This window comes from Mobula hypostoma, chromosome 2 (assembly GCF_963921235.1).
Source record: "Mobula hypostoma chromosome 2, sMobHyp1.1, whole genome shotgun sequence".
Taxonomy (NCBI): Eukaryota; Metazoa; Chordata; class Chondrichthyes; order Myliobatiformes; family Myliobatidae; genus Mobula; species Mobula hypostoma.
In genome coordinates, this window is record NC_086098.1 from 138,771,175 (window position 1) to 138,790,422 (window position 19,248).

General features: G+C 45.1%; 1 protein-coding gene across 1 annotated transcript in view; it reads left to right on the plus strand.

Moving 5' to 3' along the window:
• The first annotated feature begins 872 nt into the window (after nucleotides 1-872).
• The window catches only part of mettl24 (methyltransferase like 24), a 109,062-nt gene continuing 90,686 nt past the window's right edge, over nucleotides 873-19,248 (plus strand). Inside the window, exon 1 of the mRNA XM_063040769.1 lies at nucleotides 873-1,412. Coding sequence (XP_062896839.1) covers nucleotides 1,119-1,412 — 294 coding nt within the window. The 5' untranslated portion in view covers nucleotides 873-1,118. The remainder of the gene's footprint in view (nucleotides 1,413-19,248) is intronic.

The following is a 19,248-nucleotide window of genomic DNA, read 5'->3' on the forward strand; positions in this document are numbered from 1 at the left end:
TTCCCAAGAGGAAGACAAATTGGGAATGATCTCAGATTCTTATCTCTGTTTGCTTTTGCCACGTAAACGTTGGTACTAAATCTTCAATGTAATTTTATAAACTTACAACTTTAAGCAAATGGTGCAAACACAGCAAGGCCTCTGTTCTGAAAAGTCAATATTTGCGAAGGCAGATTATGCCATTACAAGTAGCAGGTTGGCTGGTAAATATCCACATTCATAATTCTGCCTTCTGAAATGTTAATTTTCATTCGAGAAGTGGTATGCTGCACGTTCCTAAGGCACAAACCCATAGTTCATTTTAGGAGAGATTCTAGAATCAAAAACACATATTTCTACAGCATGGGCAGCATTAGCAGAATCTAGGACATTGTGTTTCCTCTCGCTCTCGAGGCGAACAGAAACCGGCAGAGTGCTCAGTGATGTTCATTTCGACAATGGGTGCTGTTAACGAGCAGGATAGAGAGTGAGGGAGTGAGGGAAGGAGGGGGCGAGAGAGGAAAGAGTGAATAAGACAGGGAAGGAATGAGGGATTGGAGAGAGTGAGAGAGTGGAGGAGAAAAGGGGGAGTTAGAGAATGGGGAGGGTGGGAGTGAGCAATGAAGGAAGGTGAAGGTGGGGTGGGGGGGAGAGGTGGCAGGGAAGGGGCACAGGGGAAGGAGTGAGAGCCAGGGAAGGTAAAGGGTTAAGGTGAGGAGATGAGGACAGGGCAAGGGGTGAAAGGGGAGGGGCTACGGGGGAGTGAGCGGGTGTAGGAGGGAGGGGGAGGGGCCGAAAGGGTAAGGGAGAGGAGGAGGAGGAGGTGGGAGAGGGCGGTAGGTGAGGGAGGGAAGAGAGTACAAGGAAGAAATAGTGGGTAGATAAGGAGAGGGAAAACAAAATGCGCGGAGGGAGAAGAGTTGAAGGGAGCTGGGGTGGAGTTTGAACCGGGAGGAGGGAGAGGGGAGCTGGACTGGGGCGGTTCAAGAGGCGTCCCCGGGGAGGGGGCTGGGGCTGGCAGGCCGGCCGGCAATCTGTGATCTCTCTTTACCCATGGAGCTGTCAGTTCGTGGCCAGGCGGCGATCCCGGGCGGAGCGAAGCCGGGGCCAGCCCGCAGATCGGCTCCGTGGATCCTGCCATGTACAGGCGGAGACTAAGCGTCCCACTGCCTCTCGGCCTCTGCTCCACCGCCCTGGTGCTGCTGCTGCTCGGGGGCTTCCGAAGCTCCTGGTGCCCCCGCAACCCGCCGCTGAGCCGGGAGGAGGCGCTGCCGTCCGCTGGGGCAGGGGTCGCCGGTGGGTCGGAGGTCGTCACCGGACGGGTGACCTATGTCCGGAGTCTGAAGAGGGACGGTCCAGCAGACCGCGCCCGGGATGCCGAGGGTTTGGGGCCGGACTGCTGCCGTAGCCCTCTGCTGCGGGGCAAACGAAAGGTGAGTGAGAGTGAGGGGTCGGGGTCAGCCCCTCCTGGGTGTATGGGGAGACGTGAGTGTCGAGACAGCTCAGGAAGCCGACCTGTCCCAGAGTGAGCAAACCCTCCTGCAGGTCCTCACGCCGCCGAAACAAAACAAAACCCTGCTTTTGGGGGTTCCAGAGTTTATTGCAGTCTGACAGTTCGTTTGCCCTGGTTTAGGCTGTTCTGAGGACGGGGGAGCCAGCATCTCTCACAGACTCGGTGAGTTTGGCGGGGAGCTGTGGTTAGACAGGTACCACCGTGTCTTGTTAGTCATTGAATGGGAAGCACTTGCTGGCACGTGTGTGCCTCTATTAAAAGACTTGAGGACTTTTTTTATATATTTAAAAAGTGAGGACTGTACATACAAGCCGTACTTCATAGTGAGAGGCCCCTCTATCGGCGTAACAAACTCTGCACATGGGACAGTATCACTGAGCCCTTTCGCACCCGTTTAACAGGATGCACTGGGAACTGGGCGCACAGGGTGGCTGAATATCTACGGATTTGTGTCAGTGAGAGTACGCCCCGGGCTGTTTGTGCTTGTGCACGATACGTTTATTCTGCTCAGCCATGTGAATCTGTCATAAGATCATCTTTTTAAAAAAATAAGCATTTGCACGATATATTGCATGCAGGGCAACAAACGTCGCTTGGTCTGTGCGCGACTTGGAGTCTCTTTAACAGGGGAAGGTCTGCTTGGGATCCGACGTGGACTCCGAAGTTTGTGGCGTTCAACTTCCCTGCAATGGGAATGCGATCCGTGAACGTCCCTTTCTTTGCGCAGCGGTCCAGGGGTGACCGCTGACGGCTGATCTGTGACTGTAGGAGACACATGGGGCACGTTTAGTAAAAGAGCTACCAACTGTGGGGGCGGTAAAATTGCCAATGAAGGGAAAGAACGGCGTGTGTACTTTGCTTTAGTTAGGACGCTAAGTTAGAGAATGTAAATTATTTAGATGTTACTGTTGTGCCATCAGTTGAACTGGACCGCTAATTTAATAGGCCTCGTATTAACAGACTGATAAAAGTACCCCGATTATTTTGAAGAAATTACTGATGGAGACACCGCGTGGTAAATAGTGAAAAGCTGGTGGGTGACTGCAAAGGGACCCGAGAATGCGCACGTTTTATAAATATCACTTTAATAGGCTGGGGCTTGTTAAAATTGGACAGTCTGAGGCAAAACCCGTGCAGACAACGGAGGGATAAGCCCAGGCAGGCGTCAACAAACAAAAGGAATTGAAGGGTGTCACTAACAGGTTCGTGACCTCCACCAGCTGCAGCTTCCCCCATCACCCAATGTCTAATGTTTGTTTTCCTCAAGTGTTTGCACTTTACACCCAAGCCTGTTCTCAGTAACTAGCTTCACTCATAAAAGTTGCTGGTGAACGCAGCAGACCAGGCAGCATCTCTAGGGAGAGGTGCAGTCGACGTTTCGGGCTGAGACCCTTCATCTCGGCCCGAAACATCGACTGTAACTCTTCCTAGAGATGCTGCCTGGCCTGCTGTGTTCACCAGCAATTGTCGCTTGAAATTCCAGCATCTGCAGATTTCCTCATGTTTGCGTCAGTAACTAGCTTCGTGACTTTTGTCGCCTTTTCCTGGTCATATGTGGCCTACCGGCAACCCGGGTGCAGGGAATCCTATTATCAATTAGCGACAGGCCAGGAGGACTGGAATGTTGCTGGGCTTCTGATCGCAGTGCATACCTTTCTCTGGATTTGTTGGTAAAAATGACCTTTTGAAAGTTTTTGATCATCATTGGAAAGTGAAGAACTGTCCAAGATATGCCTGTGAAGCTCTTTTGCTTACACTGTATTGAGATGAAGGTTCTGTACAAGTGGTGCATGCAAGCTCGAGTTCAATTCTTGAGAGAAGTTTGGATAAGTACGTGGATGGTAGGGGTATGGAGGGCTATGGTGCTTGTGCAGGTCATTGGGAGTAGGCAGTTTAATGGTTTGCATGGACTAGAGGGGCCAAAGGGCCTATTTCTGTGCTGCACTTTTCAATGACTCTAACAGGAATCGTGCTACTCAGTTGATAATAAACTTGGAGCTGTGTTTAAGCTATTGATTTGTGCCAGCCAGCTGCAGTCTATGCTGAGGCATTGAAATTTCATCACTGATTCCAACTTCACTGGAAGCAGCTGCCAATTATGGGAAGCAGTCCTAATTTTCCAAAGTCTTAACATGGGCCACCATTGTCAGAGGATGGTTTTCTACAGGGGCTCAGGTTTGTACAGGACCTTTGTTTAAAATAAAAATAATTCTATTCCTTTACAGTATTCCCTTTGTAATCATGGAGTAACTTCCCTGAATAATAGATGTATCTGTTCACTTTGGCCTCTTGTTCTGCATTGTGCAAAATAAGGTTCAACAGTTAAAAGACTCTGAACATCAGAGCTCTGATGCCTCAACAAAATGACAGATTTCTATTTTGCTGCTTGTAGAATCCTTGTCAGACAATTACTCTCACGCGTGGTATTGATAACCGGAAAACACAGGCTTTAAGATCACTGTCTGTATTGAGCTCTTTGGGTTTGTGTGGGGAGCCGTAGAGCATTGGACTCTGAGGTTTTTAAGAGCACCTGAATTGGTTAATTGTTGTTTAATGAAAGTTCTTAATTGTTTAGTGTTCCTTGCCATTTTTCTTGATTGACTTACTCTTTAAAATGTGGTCTCCTGGTGCTTCCTGTTTAAACTTGTTCAGTATATTTTGACAAGCTCAGGGATTCTGTGTAACTTGTATTATTTAAGTGGATGCCTGATTATCACTAATCACGGGGCCCTAGTTTTGAGAACGTTACCTCTCGCGGTGTTGCTCAGCGGAGCCACTGATGTTCTGATAGAACTTTGGTCGCTGTCTCTACATCGGAGTCTGTCTTTCCTCCACACGTGGGTTCCGATATTGCCAGCGCACATCGTGACAATTGTCAAAATAACCAGAAGGAGATTTTTAAAAAAATTAACTCAGCAAACTGTCGCAGTGTGCAGTTGACTCTCTCTGTCAGCATTGAAAGGGAAACATAGAAAAATGGAAGCAGAAGGTTGCTCAGCCTTGAAGCCTGCTTTCCTTGTTCAATAGAATTAGTAGTGATCCTCTGTCACATTATCTATTCCTGTTTTCTCCACATTCTTTTGATGTGTTTTATCCTGAAGACAAGGAGAGACTTTTTCCACAGTGTGGTGAACCTATGGGATTCCCTACTGCAGTAGGTTGTGGAGGCTAGATCACTAATTATTACGAAGGAGGTAACATTTATCAAAGTCAAGTTTATTGTCATATGGATAATTGCATGTATGCAAGGTGCAACGAAAGTCTCACTTGTGCATGTGATGCTGCTGTAAGTAGGGTTTTCATTGCACCTATGTTGACCGTGACTATCTCATCACTTTTGCAGCCAATTGCTACAGGGCTGTTACTTTCACCACATCACAAAGAATGCTTCAAACAGACTAAATGGGAATTTAAAGTGGATTTGTTTCATGCAACTTCCAGATGGGGTGAGGGAAGGATAGTGTCTCCTTCCTTGCTGAATTAATAGAAAAAAATCAAATAGAAATGACTGCATCTTGAAACGCCTCAACCAAAGCATAGTGCTGTCCCATAACATGATACCCAGTGCAGTTTCTGTGCTATACCAGCCCAGCAAGAAGTTGAAAAGGCTGTCCAACACTTAAACAATGTTAGGCCTTTAAAGCAGCCTGCTGAGGCACTACAACAGAGAACCATTTCTGGCAGAGAGGATGCCCTGCCCTTTATGCACTGGGGAGTGAGAAAGCCTGCTTAGAGAGGCTGTCATGGTGACCATCTGAGTCACCCATTTGTGGCAACTACAGAGGTATCTCCCGAATGCCTGCCATTCAGTACTCTATTGCAGGGTCCTCTGGAGCACCAGTGGTCTCAGAGCTGTTCCTGGAGCTGCAGTGCTTGTTTCAGTTGTCATGGGTGAGAATGGCTGTGATGATCCTCATGTAATGTTTCCAGGAAAAGCACAGGAAGCAGAAATGACCAACACGTTTGGCTCTTTTTGACCTTGCAAAAGCCATTGACTGTCATCTGAAGGAGATTATGCAAATCCTTACAAAATTCATCAGAAATTCATCTGCTCTGTTTGATCTGCACCTGTGAGCCCAACCAATATACTTAATACAGTCATAACACTGCCATCACAACCCTCTCCCTGCCCGCTTGCCCGTTACCACCCACCCCCCATAAACATCTGCAATATTCGTGACCAACAACATGACCCTGGAAATTCGAGGATTACTTTTGCACCTCAGGAGCTTCCACTCAATGAAGTCTGACTTCAAAATTGAACTTTACTATCGCATCCCGAGCACTAACACAGTCATTGGCATTCTGATAAAAATGGCTTTTCCAAGATTTCAAATCTAGCATGAAACTCATAGTCTACCAGGCATCAGCTATTCCTGGTGTCCTGTGAGCCTGACTCACGGACAACGTTCAAGAACCGTGTAAAGCACTTGGGAGCTACCATCAATGTCGTCTGTGGAAGATCGTCCAAAGTGATTGGCAGGATTGGTGCAAGTGTCCTCTCCATGGCCAACACACCCAACTTTGAGTCTCTGACTGCTCTTCCAGCTGTGGTGTCGTGGCATCATTGTCCACCTCTGACCTCAGTCCCCAAAACAGACTCTGTACTCCCATCTCCATCATAGGAACAGACTTCCAGGAACAAGAGAAAATGCTGCCAGGCTGCAATCAAAATCTCCTGAAGAATATGTAACCAGTGGAGAGTTCCTAGCTTATAACCACTCAAAATGCAAGAGCATTTGGGGAACTACTGAACATCTCGCGTCTTAGGAATGGGAACATAGGGTGGCCCTTTGCAAACGGCAGGAGGACCACCACCCAAGGCACCTTCCCTCTGCCATCTCGTGCCTCCTCGCCCTCCCGTGCTAGGGACTGTGGATCCCACACTGGAACTGGAAAGAAGCAGAGCATATTCATTTCTGGTGCACTGCCTGAGAAGTGGAAGTCAGTTTACAGTACTATGGACCAATAGCTAAGCTATGGGATTAACCTGAAATTAATGGAGATGATGGCTAAATGTCCTATGCTGTAAATTCCTTGTTGCTGTGTCCAAGAGGTTTTCTCACCACCATCTCCTCAAGGGTAGCTGCGATGGTCATTAAATGCTGGCCTTATGAGTGATGCCCATATCTTGTAAAACCTGGGATTTTAATTTTCTGAGGTCTTGATCTCTCAATCTTATCACGGCTATAAACTTGGTTTCTTTCTTCAAATCCCACTCCACCCCGTTCTGTGCACCTCTCAGGTAATCAAATCAAGTCAGGCAGTGTTTATCCACAGAAAAAGGCAAGAGGAACAAGATCTTAATCACTGGGTCTTGGGGTAGTTGGAAACTGTGTGTGTGTATTTCTGAGAGCACTTTCATTACATGTTTCTTTATTATTTAAATATATTTTATGAAATGGTGAAGCAAGAGTGTCCTCAATGTCCGCAGGATCATTCTTTTATAGTCCTTGGCACAGAAAAACGATGAGTAGAATATTTTGACATATCAATGTAACTTAAGCAAAATAGTTTCAACATTTTAATTGGTGTGATGCTGCTGCCTTCTGTTCCGACAGCCAGTCAGGAGGGTGCCATCTATAAATTTGTTGACAGCACTATTGTTGGCAGAATTTCAGCTGGTGACGAGAAAGCAGACAGGAGTGAGATATATCAGCTGCTTGAGTGGTGTCGCAGCAACAACCTTGCACTGAATATCAGTGAGACCAAAGAACTGATTGTGGACTTCAGAAAGGGTAAGATGAGGGAACACACACCAGTCCTCATAGAAGTGGAAAGAGTGAGCAATTTCAAGTTCCTGGGTGTCAGTATCTTTGAAGGATCTATCCTGTGTCCAACGCATCGGTGCATCTACAAAGAAGACACAACACTGGTTATATTTCATTAGGAGATTGAAGAGATTTGGTATGTCACCAAAGACATTCACAAATTTCTACAGAAGTACTGTGGAGAGCATTCTAACCGGTATGGGGTCTACTGCGCAGGGTTAAGAGAAGCTGCAGAAGGTTGTGAACTCAGTCAGCTTCATCATGGACACTAGCCTCCATAGCGACCAGGACATTTTTAAGGAGCGATGCCTCAAAAGGGTATCATCTATCATTAAGGGTTCCTATCACTCAGAACATGCCCTCTTCTCATTGCTACCATCAGGTAGGAGATACAGGAGACTGAAGGCACACACTCAATGATTCAGGAATAGCCTCTTCCTCTCTGCCATCTGATTTCTGAACGGACAATGAATCCATGAACATCACCTCACTGCTTTTATTTGCACTTCTTATCTAATTTAAGGATATATTTACTGTAATTCCCAATTTTTATTATTATGTATTGCAGTATTTGTGAAGTGTACACGTTTCCATAACATTCATTGAAAGAAAGCTCTGCCGGGAAGGGAACACTGTATCCTACTTCTTTTGGGCTGACAGTTTGTGTATTTGTCACCAGCAGTGTTCAGAGCTCAGTGCACGAAATGAAGGGGAAAGTGGTCCCATTGAACCCAATGGTAAACTCTGCTTTGTACTTAAGAAACTTGTATTTTAAGAAACCTCCTTATGATCACCCGAGGAAGCAAATGACCAGCATGTTCCATCATCAAGGCTGTGATTTCACTTGCTTGAGGGTACATTGTTCTATTTGGCAGAGTAGGTTTTACAAATTTCGATAGATATACGATGGAGAGCATTGTGACCAGTTGCATCACAGTCTGGTATAGAACCTCCAATGCAAGATTCACGCAGCTCCATTGTGGGCATACCCCACCCCACCATTGAGGGCATCCTCAGGAGGTGGTGGCTGAAGAAAGTAACATCCAGGCCTTGCCCGTTTCACTTCACTGTAGTCAGGAGCCTGAAGACCCACAGAACAGCTTCTTCACCTCCGCCATCAGATTCCTGAACTATCTATGAGTCACTAATTCATTATTCCTAGATTTGCATGATTTATTTTTGTAATTTGTAATAATTTTATGTACTTGCACTGTACTGCTGTGACAAAACAGCAACACGTCATCTAAGACAGTGATAATAACCCTCATTCTGATTCATTGTTTGTGATATTTTCATTTTTACAGGGGAGCTCTAGAAGGCAGCTCATTTTAAAGATTCAGTAGTTGAATATTTCATCTTGCCTGCAAATAATAGAAATCAAAGACAAAACTTCCAATGCTGGAAGTCTGAAAGAAAAATAGAAAATGCTGGAAACACTGGATGCTGGAAGTCGGACAACATCTGTGAAGTCAGAAAAGAATTAATGTTCCAAGTTAAGGAACAGTTTTTCTTTCTGCAGGTGCTGCCTGACCTGCTTGTTGTTTAAATCATTTTCTTCTTTTTTATGTAAATATTAAGTCTTTATAATGACATAATATTTTAACATAGAACGTACAACAATACAACACAGAAACAGGCCATTCGTCCCACTACGCTGTGCTGTACCAGCTGAAAAGCAAATCAAAAACACCCAAACACCGATCCCTCCTACCTACACAATGTCTGTATCCCTCTATTGTCCTTACATCCATGTGCCTACCACCTTCTTCTTCTTCTTGCGCCTTTAACTCCTGGTGGAGTCGTCAGCACGCCGTCACGACGAGCTTTGCACCAGTTTGGTGTGCTCATCATGCGGCGTGTCTTGGGCATCTGAAACCTGGCGGAGCCCATCCCTCTCCAGGTCTGACCACAGCCGATTTCCTCCAACTCGGTGGCTCGCCTTGATCACATGGCCGTTACAGTTCATCTGAGAACCTTCCCGTCCTGGCCGGTGACTTCATCGTGGAAGTCTTTCGCCCAGTGGTGCTGTGTTTACACCACCCCCTCGCGTGGTTTCGCCCGCCAGCTGGAGCGGTTTACCAGGGTATGGCGCTTGGAGCCAACACATGAGAGATTTAGGAGATGGATGAGGACCGGTGATGCCCGTCCACCCTGTCTGGTAGGGAGCAGCATGCCGGACGTCAAAGGTACTACCTCTATCCAGAGCCCCCTATACCCCATGTGCCTATCTAAATGTCTCTCAAAAATCTCTGATGTGTTTGCCTCTATCACCATACCAGGCAGCTCATTCCAGGCATCAATTACACTCTGAGTAAAAAATTTACCCCTTACATCTCATTTGAACCCCCAGTCACCTTCAATGCATGTCCTCTGGTACTAGCCACCTTTACCTTGGGAAAGAGAATACTCTCTGTCTACTCTGTGCCTCTCATAATCATATAAACCTCTATTAGATCTCCCCTCAGCCTCCGCTGCTCCAGAGAAAACAACCGAAGTTTGTCCAGCTTCTCATGATAGCTCATACCCTCTGAATCAGGCAACATCCTGGTAAACCTCTCCTGCACCCTTTTCAAGCCTCAACATCCTTCCTATAGTGGGTGACCAGAACTGTGTGCAATACTCCAGACGTGGCTTAACTAGAGTTCTATAAAGTTGCAACATAACCTCTTGACTTTTGAACTCAGTGCCTCGACTCATAAAAGCAAGCATTCCATTAGCCTTCTTAACCACCCCATCAACCCGTGTAACCACTTTCATGGAGCTATGAATGTGGATCCCAAGATATCTCTGCTCAGCAACACTGTTAAGCAACTTGTGTACTGTCTCCTTGCGTTTGCTCTACCAAGGCGCAACACCTCAGATATATCTGGGTTAAACTCCATCTGGCATTTCTCTGTGCATATCTGCAACTGATCTATATTGTACGGTGTTCTTTGTCAGTCCTCTACACTATCTACAACTCCACCAATCTTGGTATCACTTGCATACTTACTAACCCACCCGTCTACATTTTCATCCAGGTCACTTACATACACAACAAAGAGCAGAAATTCCTGCGGAACTCCACTAATTACAGGCCTCCAGCTGGAATAAATCATTTCAACCACTACCCTGTCTTCTATGCACAAGCCAGTTCTGATCCAAATAACCACTTTGCCACTGATCCCATTAGTCTTAACCTTCAAGATTAGCCTCCCAGAGAGGAACTTTGTCAAATACAAACTTTTATCAGAGTCTAACAAAGCAACTGAAACATGGACATATTCCTCTGCTATTGTCTCTTTTGTGAACTTGTTTATTTTTCCCATAAGTGCATGGCTACAGTTTGCATGTTGTGACTGGTTAGTGCACTCTTGTTGTTTCTTATCGATCAGTGCCTAGTTGAACAGTGGAGCTGTGCTCTCACCCCATTCAAACCATGTAGGAGAAGCATAGATGAAGGCTGTAGATGGGACCTGCCATGTCATTTAGTTTGGGCCATGTGGCATAGCACACAGTGCTTTAGGTTATATAATAGAATGGTCTATAGCACTACTCCTGTGTTGAGGGTCCATCCCCAGTGCTTTGCCTGAGGGTTACCAGACAGATTATGGTAGGATAGAGTGCTACTGAGTGACAAGATCTGACGTTTCACTTCCAGTCTTGAACACGGCAAGCATTAGACTTAAAAACATCGACCTGGGTTGGTTGCTGTTGTACGGTGCTCGCAATAGGTGGTCACATCAGAGATGGGGACTGATATATTTTTTTTTCCAGGATTTGTTGGAAAAGTAGTAAATTTTATTACAAAGCTGGAGGAACCTTTAGACTCTAATCTTAGATTATTCTTTTCATTAAAGACTGAAGCTGAGAGAGGCTATTAGATTATTCTCCAGCATTCTTTTTACAGTTCATTTCATTGAATGGGGGACCAATTAAACATGAATCCTTGACGTACCCCTTTCCAGTGGTAATTTTTCCCCTGCCTCTTTCTCTTTTTCCAGTCCTCATTCCAGCTCCCCTCTTACCCATTCTCTTCTCCTCACCTCATGACCACCTCCCACTGGTGCCCCACCTCCTTCCTCTTCCTCCTATGGTCCACTCTCCTCTCCTATCAGATTCCTCTTTCCTCAGCCCTTTACTTTTTCCATCTATCACCTCCCAACTTTTCATTTCATTCCACCCCCCCCTCCCAAATGACTGGCTTCACCTATCACTTTCGAACTTGTACTCCTTCCCGTCCCCTCACCTTCTTATTCTGTCTTCTTCCCCCTTCCTTTCCAGCCCTGATGAAGGGTCTCAGCTTGAAATGCTGGCTGTTCATTCCTTTCCATTGTTGCTGCCTGGTCTGCTGAGTTCCTTCAGCATTTTGTGTGTGTGTGTGTTGCTCTGAATTTCTAGCATCTGCAGAATCTCATGTGTGTATCAGTCCAATTAAGTACCTCCTTCCATATGTGGCTGTTCGTAATTTATTTTTGGCCACGATTATGCAACCTTCAATAACAGTTCTAAGTATGACTTCTTATCATAGTTTTTTTTTCCCTGACAGCTATAATCATCGTTTCATGTAAACGTGAAATCAGTCCATTACTGCTTCAGCTTTCAGTAACACTGAAAACAAGGTTTCGGGAAAACATTATTACCTTGCATTATGAATCGACATGGACAGTTTGCATTAGCTAATTAGCTCATGCCTTGATTTAGCATTGGTATCAGTAAAGCTTACCACATTTCATTGAATATAATGAGGACTTGTGTAGCTTGTTGGTTTGCCTAATCTCCCATGAAAAGCCTGGTACCCAGTTAGACTCTTCCACTTGGCTACAGTATTAGGTTGCATTTCCTAAGAGGCAGAAAGAAGAGAATGCCTGAGATCAGTTCATTCTCTGTGGTCGGTGTACATCTGTACCTGTGTACCTGTTATTGTATTAGGCTTACGACATAACATAATGTGAAACAGAAAAACTGATAGTAAGTTAACAGGGAAGTAAAGTTAATGTGTGACTGTCATGGAGATGTGACAGTCCTCACAGAGGGATCAGTAGTGGAAGGAGTGAGCAATTTCAAGCTCCTGGGTGTTGGCATCTCTGAGTGTCTATCCTAGGCCCAACATATCGATGCAGTTACAAAGAAGGCAGGACAGGTAAATGGGCAGGTGTTTGAGGAGATTTGGTATGTCACTGAAGACGTGCAAATTTTGACAGATGTACCATGGAGGGCATTCTAGCTGGAAGCATCACTGTCTGGTATGGGTTGGTGGTGTGGGTGGGGGGGCACTACACAGGATTGAAATGAGCTGCAGAAAATTGTGATCTCCTTGCTAGCATCCAGGATGTCTTCAAGAAGCAGTGCCTCACAAAGGTGGTGTCCATTGTCAAGGATGCCCACCACCCAGGATATGCCCTCTTCTCGTTGTTACCATCAGGGAAGAGGCACAGGAGCCTGAAAGCACACACTCCACTCAATGATTCAGGAAAAGCTTCACCCCTCTGCCATCAGATTTCTGAATAGACACTGAACGCTACCTCACTATTTTCCTCTTTTAGCACTAATTATTTAATTTAACTTTTTATAATATGTATATACTGTAATTTACAGTTTTTATTATTAGGCAATGCAATGCTGCCACAAAACAACAAATTTCACAACATATGCCAGTGATATTAAACCTGATTCTGATGCTGATGCTCTGAAAACTGGATTGGTGCTTTCCCTGCTCAAAAGTATCGAAGCAAGTGATGGTTGGTCATCTCAAAGTCTTACCAAACAACAAGCCTAAAGCTTGGTGGAGAGTTTGGTTTACTGTGTACTGAGATACAGTGAAAAACTTGTCTTATATAATCTTCATACAGATTGGATCATTATACAGTGCATTGAAGTAGGCCAGTGACAATGCAAAATAAAGTGTAGCAGCTACAGAGAAAGTGCATTGCAGGTAAAGAATGAAGTGCAAGTTCATAAAAAGGTAGATTGTGAGATCAAGAATCCATTTTATCATACTAGGGAATCATTTAACAATCTTATTACAACGGGGTAGAAGCTGTCCTGGTGGCATATGCATTGTATCTTCTGCCGATGGGAGAGGGCAGAAGAGAGACTGTTCAAGATGGTTGGGTCTTTGATTATATTCACTGCTTTACTAAAGCAGTGGGAAGTATAGATAGAGGCCATAGACAAAGGCTGGTTTTTATAAGTTCTGAGCTGTGTTCACAATTTTCTTCAGTTTCCTGCGGTCAACTGCGGAACAGTTGCCAAACCAAACCTTTATGCATTCAGATAGGATGCTTTCTATGCTGTACCGATAAAAGTTGGTAAAGGTTGAAGAGAATGTGCCAAATTACTTTAGCTTCCTGTGGAAAGCTTTGGCGAACTTTCTTGGCTGCAACATCAACTGGTTGGGCCGGGAAGGGCTGTTGGTAGTATTCAATCCTCAGAACTTGAAGCTCTCAACCTTTTCAAAGACACCAATGGTGTAGTTGGGATCAGATGCACTGCCCCTTTCATTTTCCAAATCAATGACCAGCTCTCGGAGGGAACAAAAAACAGAGTTCTGTAATAAAAGCAGAAATTGCTGGAAAAGCACAGCGGGTCGGGCAGCATCTATGCAGAAGAGAAGCAGATAAGTGATTCAGGTTGAGGGATTTCCATAAAAATGTTAGAACTAGGATTAGGAAATCTGGTAGGGTGGTTGACAAACTGGAATTACATAGCAAACGAGGTGAAATTTCTAAGCGAAGGAATGTAGTAATGCAGCTAGGAAAATGATACGTAGATTCGGAGGAGGTGCACATTGGAGAAACAAAATTATTACTTGAAATTTAAAAAGGAAAATACCATAAACGCTGGAAACTTAACACAAGGCTTTAACATTCCATGGTGAAAGATGAGGACCTGTCCTTTGAATTTATGCTTGGACTTGTAGGAGCTGTGCAAAGCCAGAGGCAGAGAGCTCAGAGAGGAAATAGCTTGAATGATTAAAGTGTCAGCAAATGGAAGCTTGGGGTCATGGCTGCTGGTTCTACAAACTGATTCGTCAACTCCACAAACTGGCTAGACATTTAGATGCCTGACAGGAAGGAGGGAAATGATTCTTTCTTAAGTCTAATCTGTGTGACAAGAACAAATGTCACTGGCCTTAATGTTTTGTGCTGTTTATGGCATCTTGTGGCTCTGATGAGTAATTTTAAAAACCTCAAGGTCGTTGAAAGTTTTTGTGTATAGACAGGCCTTGAGGTTAATCTCAAGAAAACTTCTGGATCTTATATGAATTTTTAAAAAAAAGCTTTGTTTATTAAACTCATTCATAGTTGACTGTTTAATAAGGAACAAGTTAGTTTTATCAGCTGTGGTGAGTAGGGGGATTACCTTGACATCAGGATTGATCCTTGGGTTATCGGAATATTTTAGTGTGACTCAATGTGTCTGAAAGCCAATGTGTTTTTGAACTGTAGTATCAATGCAATCCAGAAAAGGATGAGCCAGTTTATGCAGAGAAAGTTCCCATTACAGTATTAACACTGTGATAATCACCACGTAATTTTTTTTGTGATCTTGATTGAGGGATAAATACTGGGCAGGGTGCAAGGAATAAACTTTACATTTCAAAATGGCATCATGATGTATACTACACTATCCTGCAAGTGCAGGCAATCCATTTCTGACACCTCCTTCCCCTTTCTCAATCGCTCAGTCTCCATCTCTGGAGAGAGACAAACTGTTGACCAACATCTTTTATAAATCTACCAAATCCCACAGTTATCTTGACTATAGCTCTTCCCACCCAGCTTCCTGTAAAAATGTTATACCCTTCATCTTTGCTACATCTGTTTCCAGAATGAAGCTTTCCTTTCCAGGATGTCAGAGGTGTCCTCTTTCTTCAAGGAACGGGGTTTCCCTTCCTCCACCATTGATGCTGTCCTCACCCACATCTCTTCCATTCTCTGCACATCTGCACTCACCATATCTTCCTGCCACCTTAACAGTGATAGAGTTCCTCTTGTCCTTACCTACCACCCAATGAGCCTCTACATCCAACACATCATCCTCCACAACTTCTGCTATCTCCAAAGGGATCCTACCATCAAATATATCCTTATCTCCTCCAGCTGTCCGCTTTCTGCAGGGATCGCTGCCTCTATGATTCCCTTGTCCATTTGTCCCTCCCCACTAATCTCCCTCCCAGTACTTATCCCAGCAAGCGACCAAAGTGCTACACCTGCCCACTCACCTCCATTCAGGACCCCAAACAGTCCTTCCAGGTGATGCAACACTTCACCTGTGAGTCTGCTGGGGTTGTCTATTGTGCCTGGTGCTCCCAATGTGGCCTCTTCTGCATTGTAAGTTGGGGGACTGCTTCGTTGAGCACCTCTGCTCCATCCACCAAAGATGGAACTTCCCAGTGGCCAAACATTTCAATTCCGATTCCCAATCCCATTCCGGCATGTCAGTCCATGACCTCTTCTTTTGCCATGATGTGGCCACCCTCAGTGTGAAGGAGCAACACCTTGTATTCTGTCTGGGTAGCTTCCAACCTGATGGCATGAATATCAATTTCTCTTGCCTGTAAAAAATTTTTTTCCTTCCCCTTCCCTCTTCCATTTGCCACTGTGACTTCTTACCTCTTTTCCTCAACTGCCTATCATCTCCCTCTGGGTCCCCCTCTTTTTCATACTCTTATGGTCCACTCTCCTCTCCTATCAAATTCCTTCCTTTCCAGCCCTTTACCTTTCCCACCCAACTGGCTTCACCTATTCACCTTCTACCCATCCTCCTCCCCCTCCCTCCACCTTTTTATTCTGGCGTCTTCCCCATTCCTTTCCAGCCCTGAAGAAGAGTCTCAGCTCGAAACGTCCACTGTTTATTCATTTCCACAGATGCTGCCTGACCTGCCGAGTTCCTCCAGCATTTCGTGTGCGTTGCTTTGGATCTTTGAGCAATGGTGGCATTTTCAGCACTGTGGGGCTTTGTGTTCTGCTTGCAATCTGCTGGGACGCTGACTCCAAACTCAAATCCAAGCCCCCTGACACAGAGATGGCAGCTGAGCCACGGCTTGGGGTTTTGCCTAATCACATTCTCAATTTCCTGCTGACAGCCGCATCACCGTTTCTCCTAACCTATATATAAAAAAAATTCTCCAGCTCCCCGTTCCTTAATCTGAGGCATGAGGAAGCATAGAGGAAAGCTGAGCTCCTAGTTCTGAACCCTGGCCTCGAGCCATGGGGAGAACCAATTTAAACAATATGAGCGCAATTACTTTACAATTGAGGAAGTAATATGAATCCATTCAGGAAATGAGTGGACAGGAATATCCTATTTACTGTGTGGTCACGGAAGAAAGCAGAGTCATTGTCAGAGTGAGTCACAGAGGCAGCAGCACTCCTCTCTGGGCTGAGGCGTGCAGTCAGTGCAGAATGAAATAGGTCTCATTCCACATTCCAGTCCAGTTTGCCGCAGTGCACTGGCCCTTTTATTAAGCTGCTCATACAGGCTAATCAGTGTTGAGATACCATCACATTTAATCATCCAAGCAATTTATTGCAAAACTCTCCATTCCTTGCAAAGGCAAGAGGATTTCTAACGAAGGTAGCTGTCTGGAATTACTCAACCTCCTCAGACCAATAAACCCCAGCAAGGAAGGTGACTGACTCATGCAACCCAGCAGCCTGCATTGAGTATTTGAAGCAATTTATAATACATGTTGCAAAGATTATGAATGAGATGCGGCTGCAGAAACTGCAAGGTCAGTGTAGAACAGGCTGATGTGCTGGAGCAAGTTGACATAAGAAAGAGGAAGCTCTGTAACTTCTGTAAAGCCTTCGGATAGATAGGTCCTCGGGGGTCAGACAAGATACATCCCAAGGTTACTACGGGAAGCAAAGGAAGAGATGGTTGTGCCTTGCTGATGATCTTTGGGTGCTTACTGGCCACAGGAGTAGTGCCAGATGATTGGAAAGTGGCAAATAATATTCCTTTGTTCAAGAAGGGTACTAGCAATAATCCTGGGAATTATAGGACAGTGAGTCCTGCATCAGTGGTGGGCAAACTAATGAGAGGATTCTTAGAGACAGGATTTATGAGCATTTGGAGAAGCATGGTCTGATTAGGGATAGTCGGCACGACCTTGTGAGGGGTAGATTGTGCTTCACAGACTGATTGAATTATTTGAGGAAGTGACAAAGCATGTTGATTAAGGCTGAGTGGTAGATGTAGTGTGTATGGATTTTAATAAGGCATTTGACAAGGCTCCCCATTCAGAAAGTCAGGCAGCTTTTCCCACTGAGGTTGGGTAGGACTACGACCAAAGGTCATGGGTTAAGGGTGAAAGGTGAGAAGTTAAAGGGAAACATGAGGGGAAACTTCTTCACTCAGAGGGTTGTGAGATTGTGGAATGAGCTGCTGGCACAGGTGATGCATGCAAGCTCAATTTCGATGTTTAAGAGAAGTTTAGATAGGTAAATGGATAATAGGGATATGGAGGGCTATGGTCCCGGACCAGGGTGATGAGTGTCGGCAGTTTAATTGGGTTTGGCATGGACTAGATGTGCTGAAGGGCCTGTTTCTGTGACTGACTCTGTAGCAGGAGATGAATACTCTCTTCAGTGACACAATCTACTGCCCCATCCACCTTCATTACTGTGAAGAGACTCTTAGCTCCTCTACCTGAAAACATTGGGGCTTATTTGAAGAGAGTGTGGATTGTGAATGTTATTTCGCCACTATTAGCAGCCATATATTCAGCTGCCAAGCCCTGTGCTCCAAAATAACCCCTTTACTTCTCGCTCCTACTGTAAGACATTCCTCACATCCCATGTCTTTGACTGAGCTTTGACTCAATGTCACATTTTAATTGACAGCCCTCCTGCAAACTGCCTTGGGATATTTTGCCACTTTAAGTAAACAATTTATTATGTCGTTTTGTTGTTGACACATAAGCAGATCTATGCCAGCACAGAAGAGTGTACATGCTTCCTGTGGGGTCACTGGTATGTATCAGCTGAGCATCCTTCGCTAGGTTATTTGTTATTCCTCTTCCCTACCCCTAGAGGTAGAGAGATCAATGCTGGTGCTCCATTTTGAGCCAAAAGGTGAAATTAGAACTTCTCTCACTATGTGGAGTTGAATTCCACTCTACGTGGGAACTTCCCAACAACTGATTGTTTAAGTATGTTTGCATAGCTTGGGGTGTTCTCAGCTGGGAAGGACATTACCAGCTTGTCCCATGTGCAAACTGAAACATGGCAGCTGCCACATTTTAATCTGCCTTTACCCTAAAGTTCAAAGTAAAATTTACTATCAGAGTAGACACATGTCACCACATACAACCCTAGGGGTTCATGGCTGGTTTCAGCCAATGCTGTGTCATGGGAAAATGAAGCAATAACATTGCACATCACTTCCAGAGTATTGATAAGAGACCAGGAATGTTTATTGGTAATTGGTTTAATATTGTCACACTTAGCGAGAAACAATGAAGTCTTTGTTTTGCCTGTTATCCATACAGACCGTTTGTGTTACAGTTACAGGAAAGTGCATAGGTTGTGGACAATAAGGTGCGAGGGTCATGACGAAGAAGAGTGAGAGGCCAAGGGTTCATCTTGATCATGCAAGAGGTCCATTCCTGACGTAGAGGATCAGCCATGATACTGAATGGGAAAGCAGGCTTGAAGGGCTGAATGGCCTGCTCCTGTTCTTTATGTTTATGCAAAGTTGAAATTACCTCCATAAAACAATGGGATTCACAGGTTCGAAGGCAGATATCAATGTAAGTGTTTCTAAGATCGACTTTGTGGTGAGATTGAGACCAATCGCTCAACACAGTTAAAAACAACAATGCCAAAGACGTTCTTCTCTTTTTGGAGGAAGCTTTAGGGGCCATTTTTTTGGGGCATTTCCAAACCCAACATCAACCCTGTACTCCCCACCCCCCCCCACCAAACCCCACCCTCATTGCCACCAAGCTACTCTTGCCGCACTAAGAGACTGGTGCACCGTTGAAGATGCCATCCT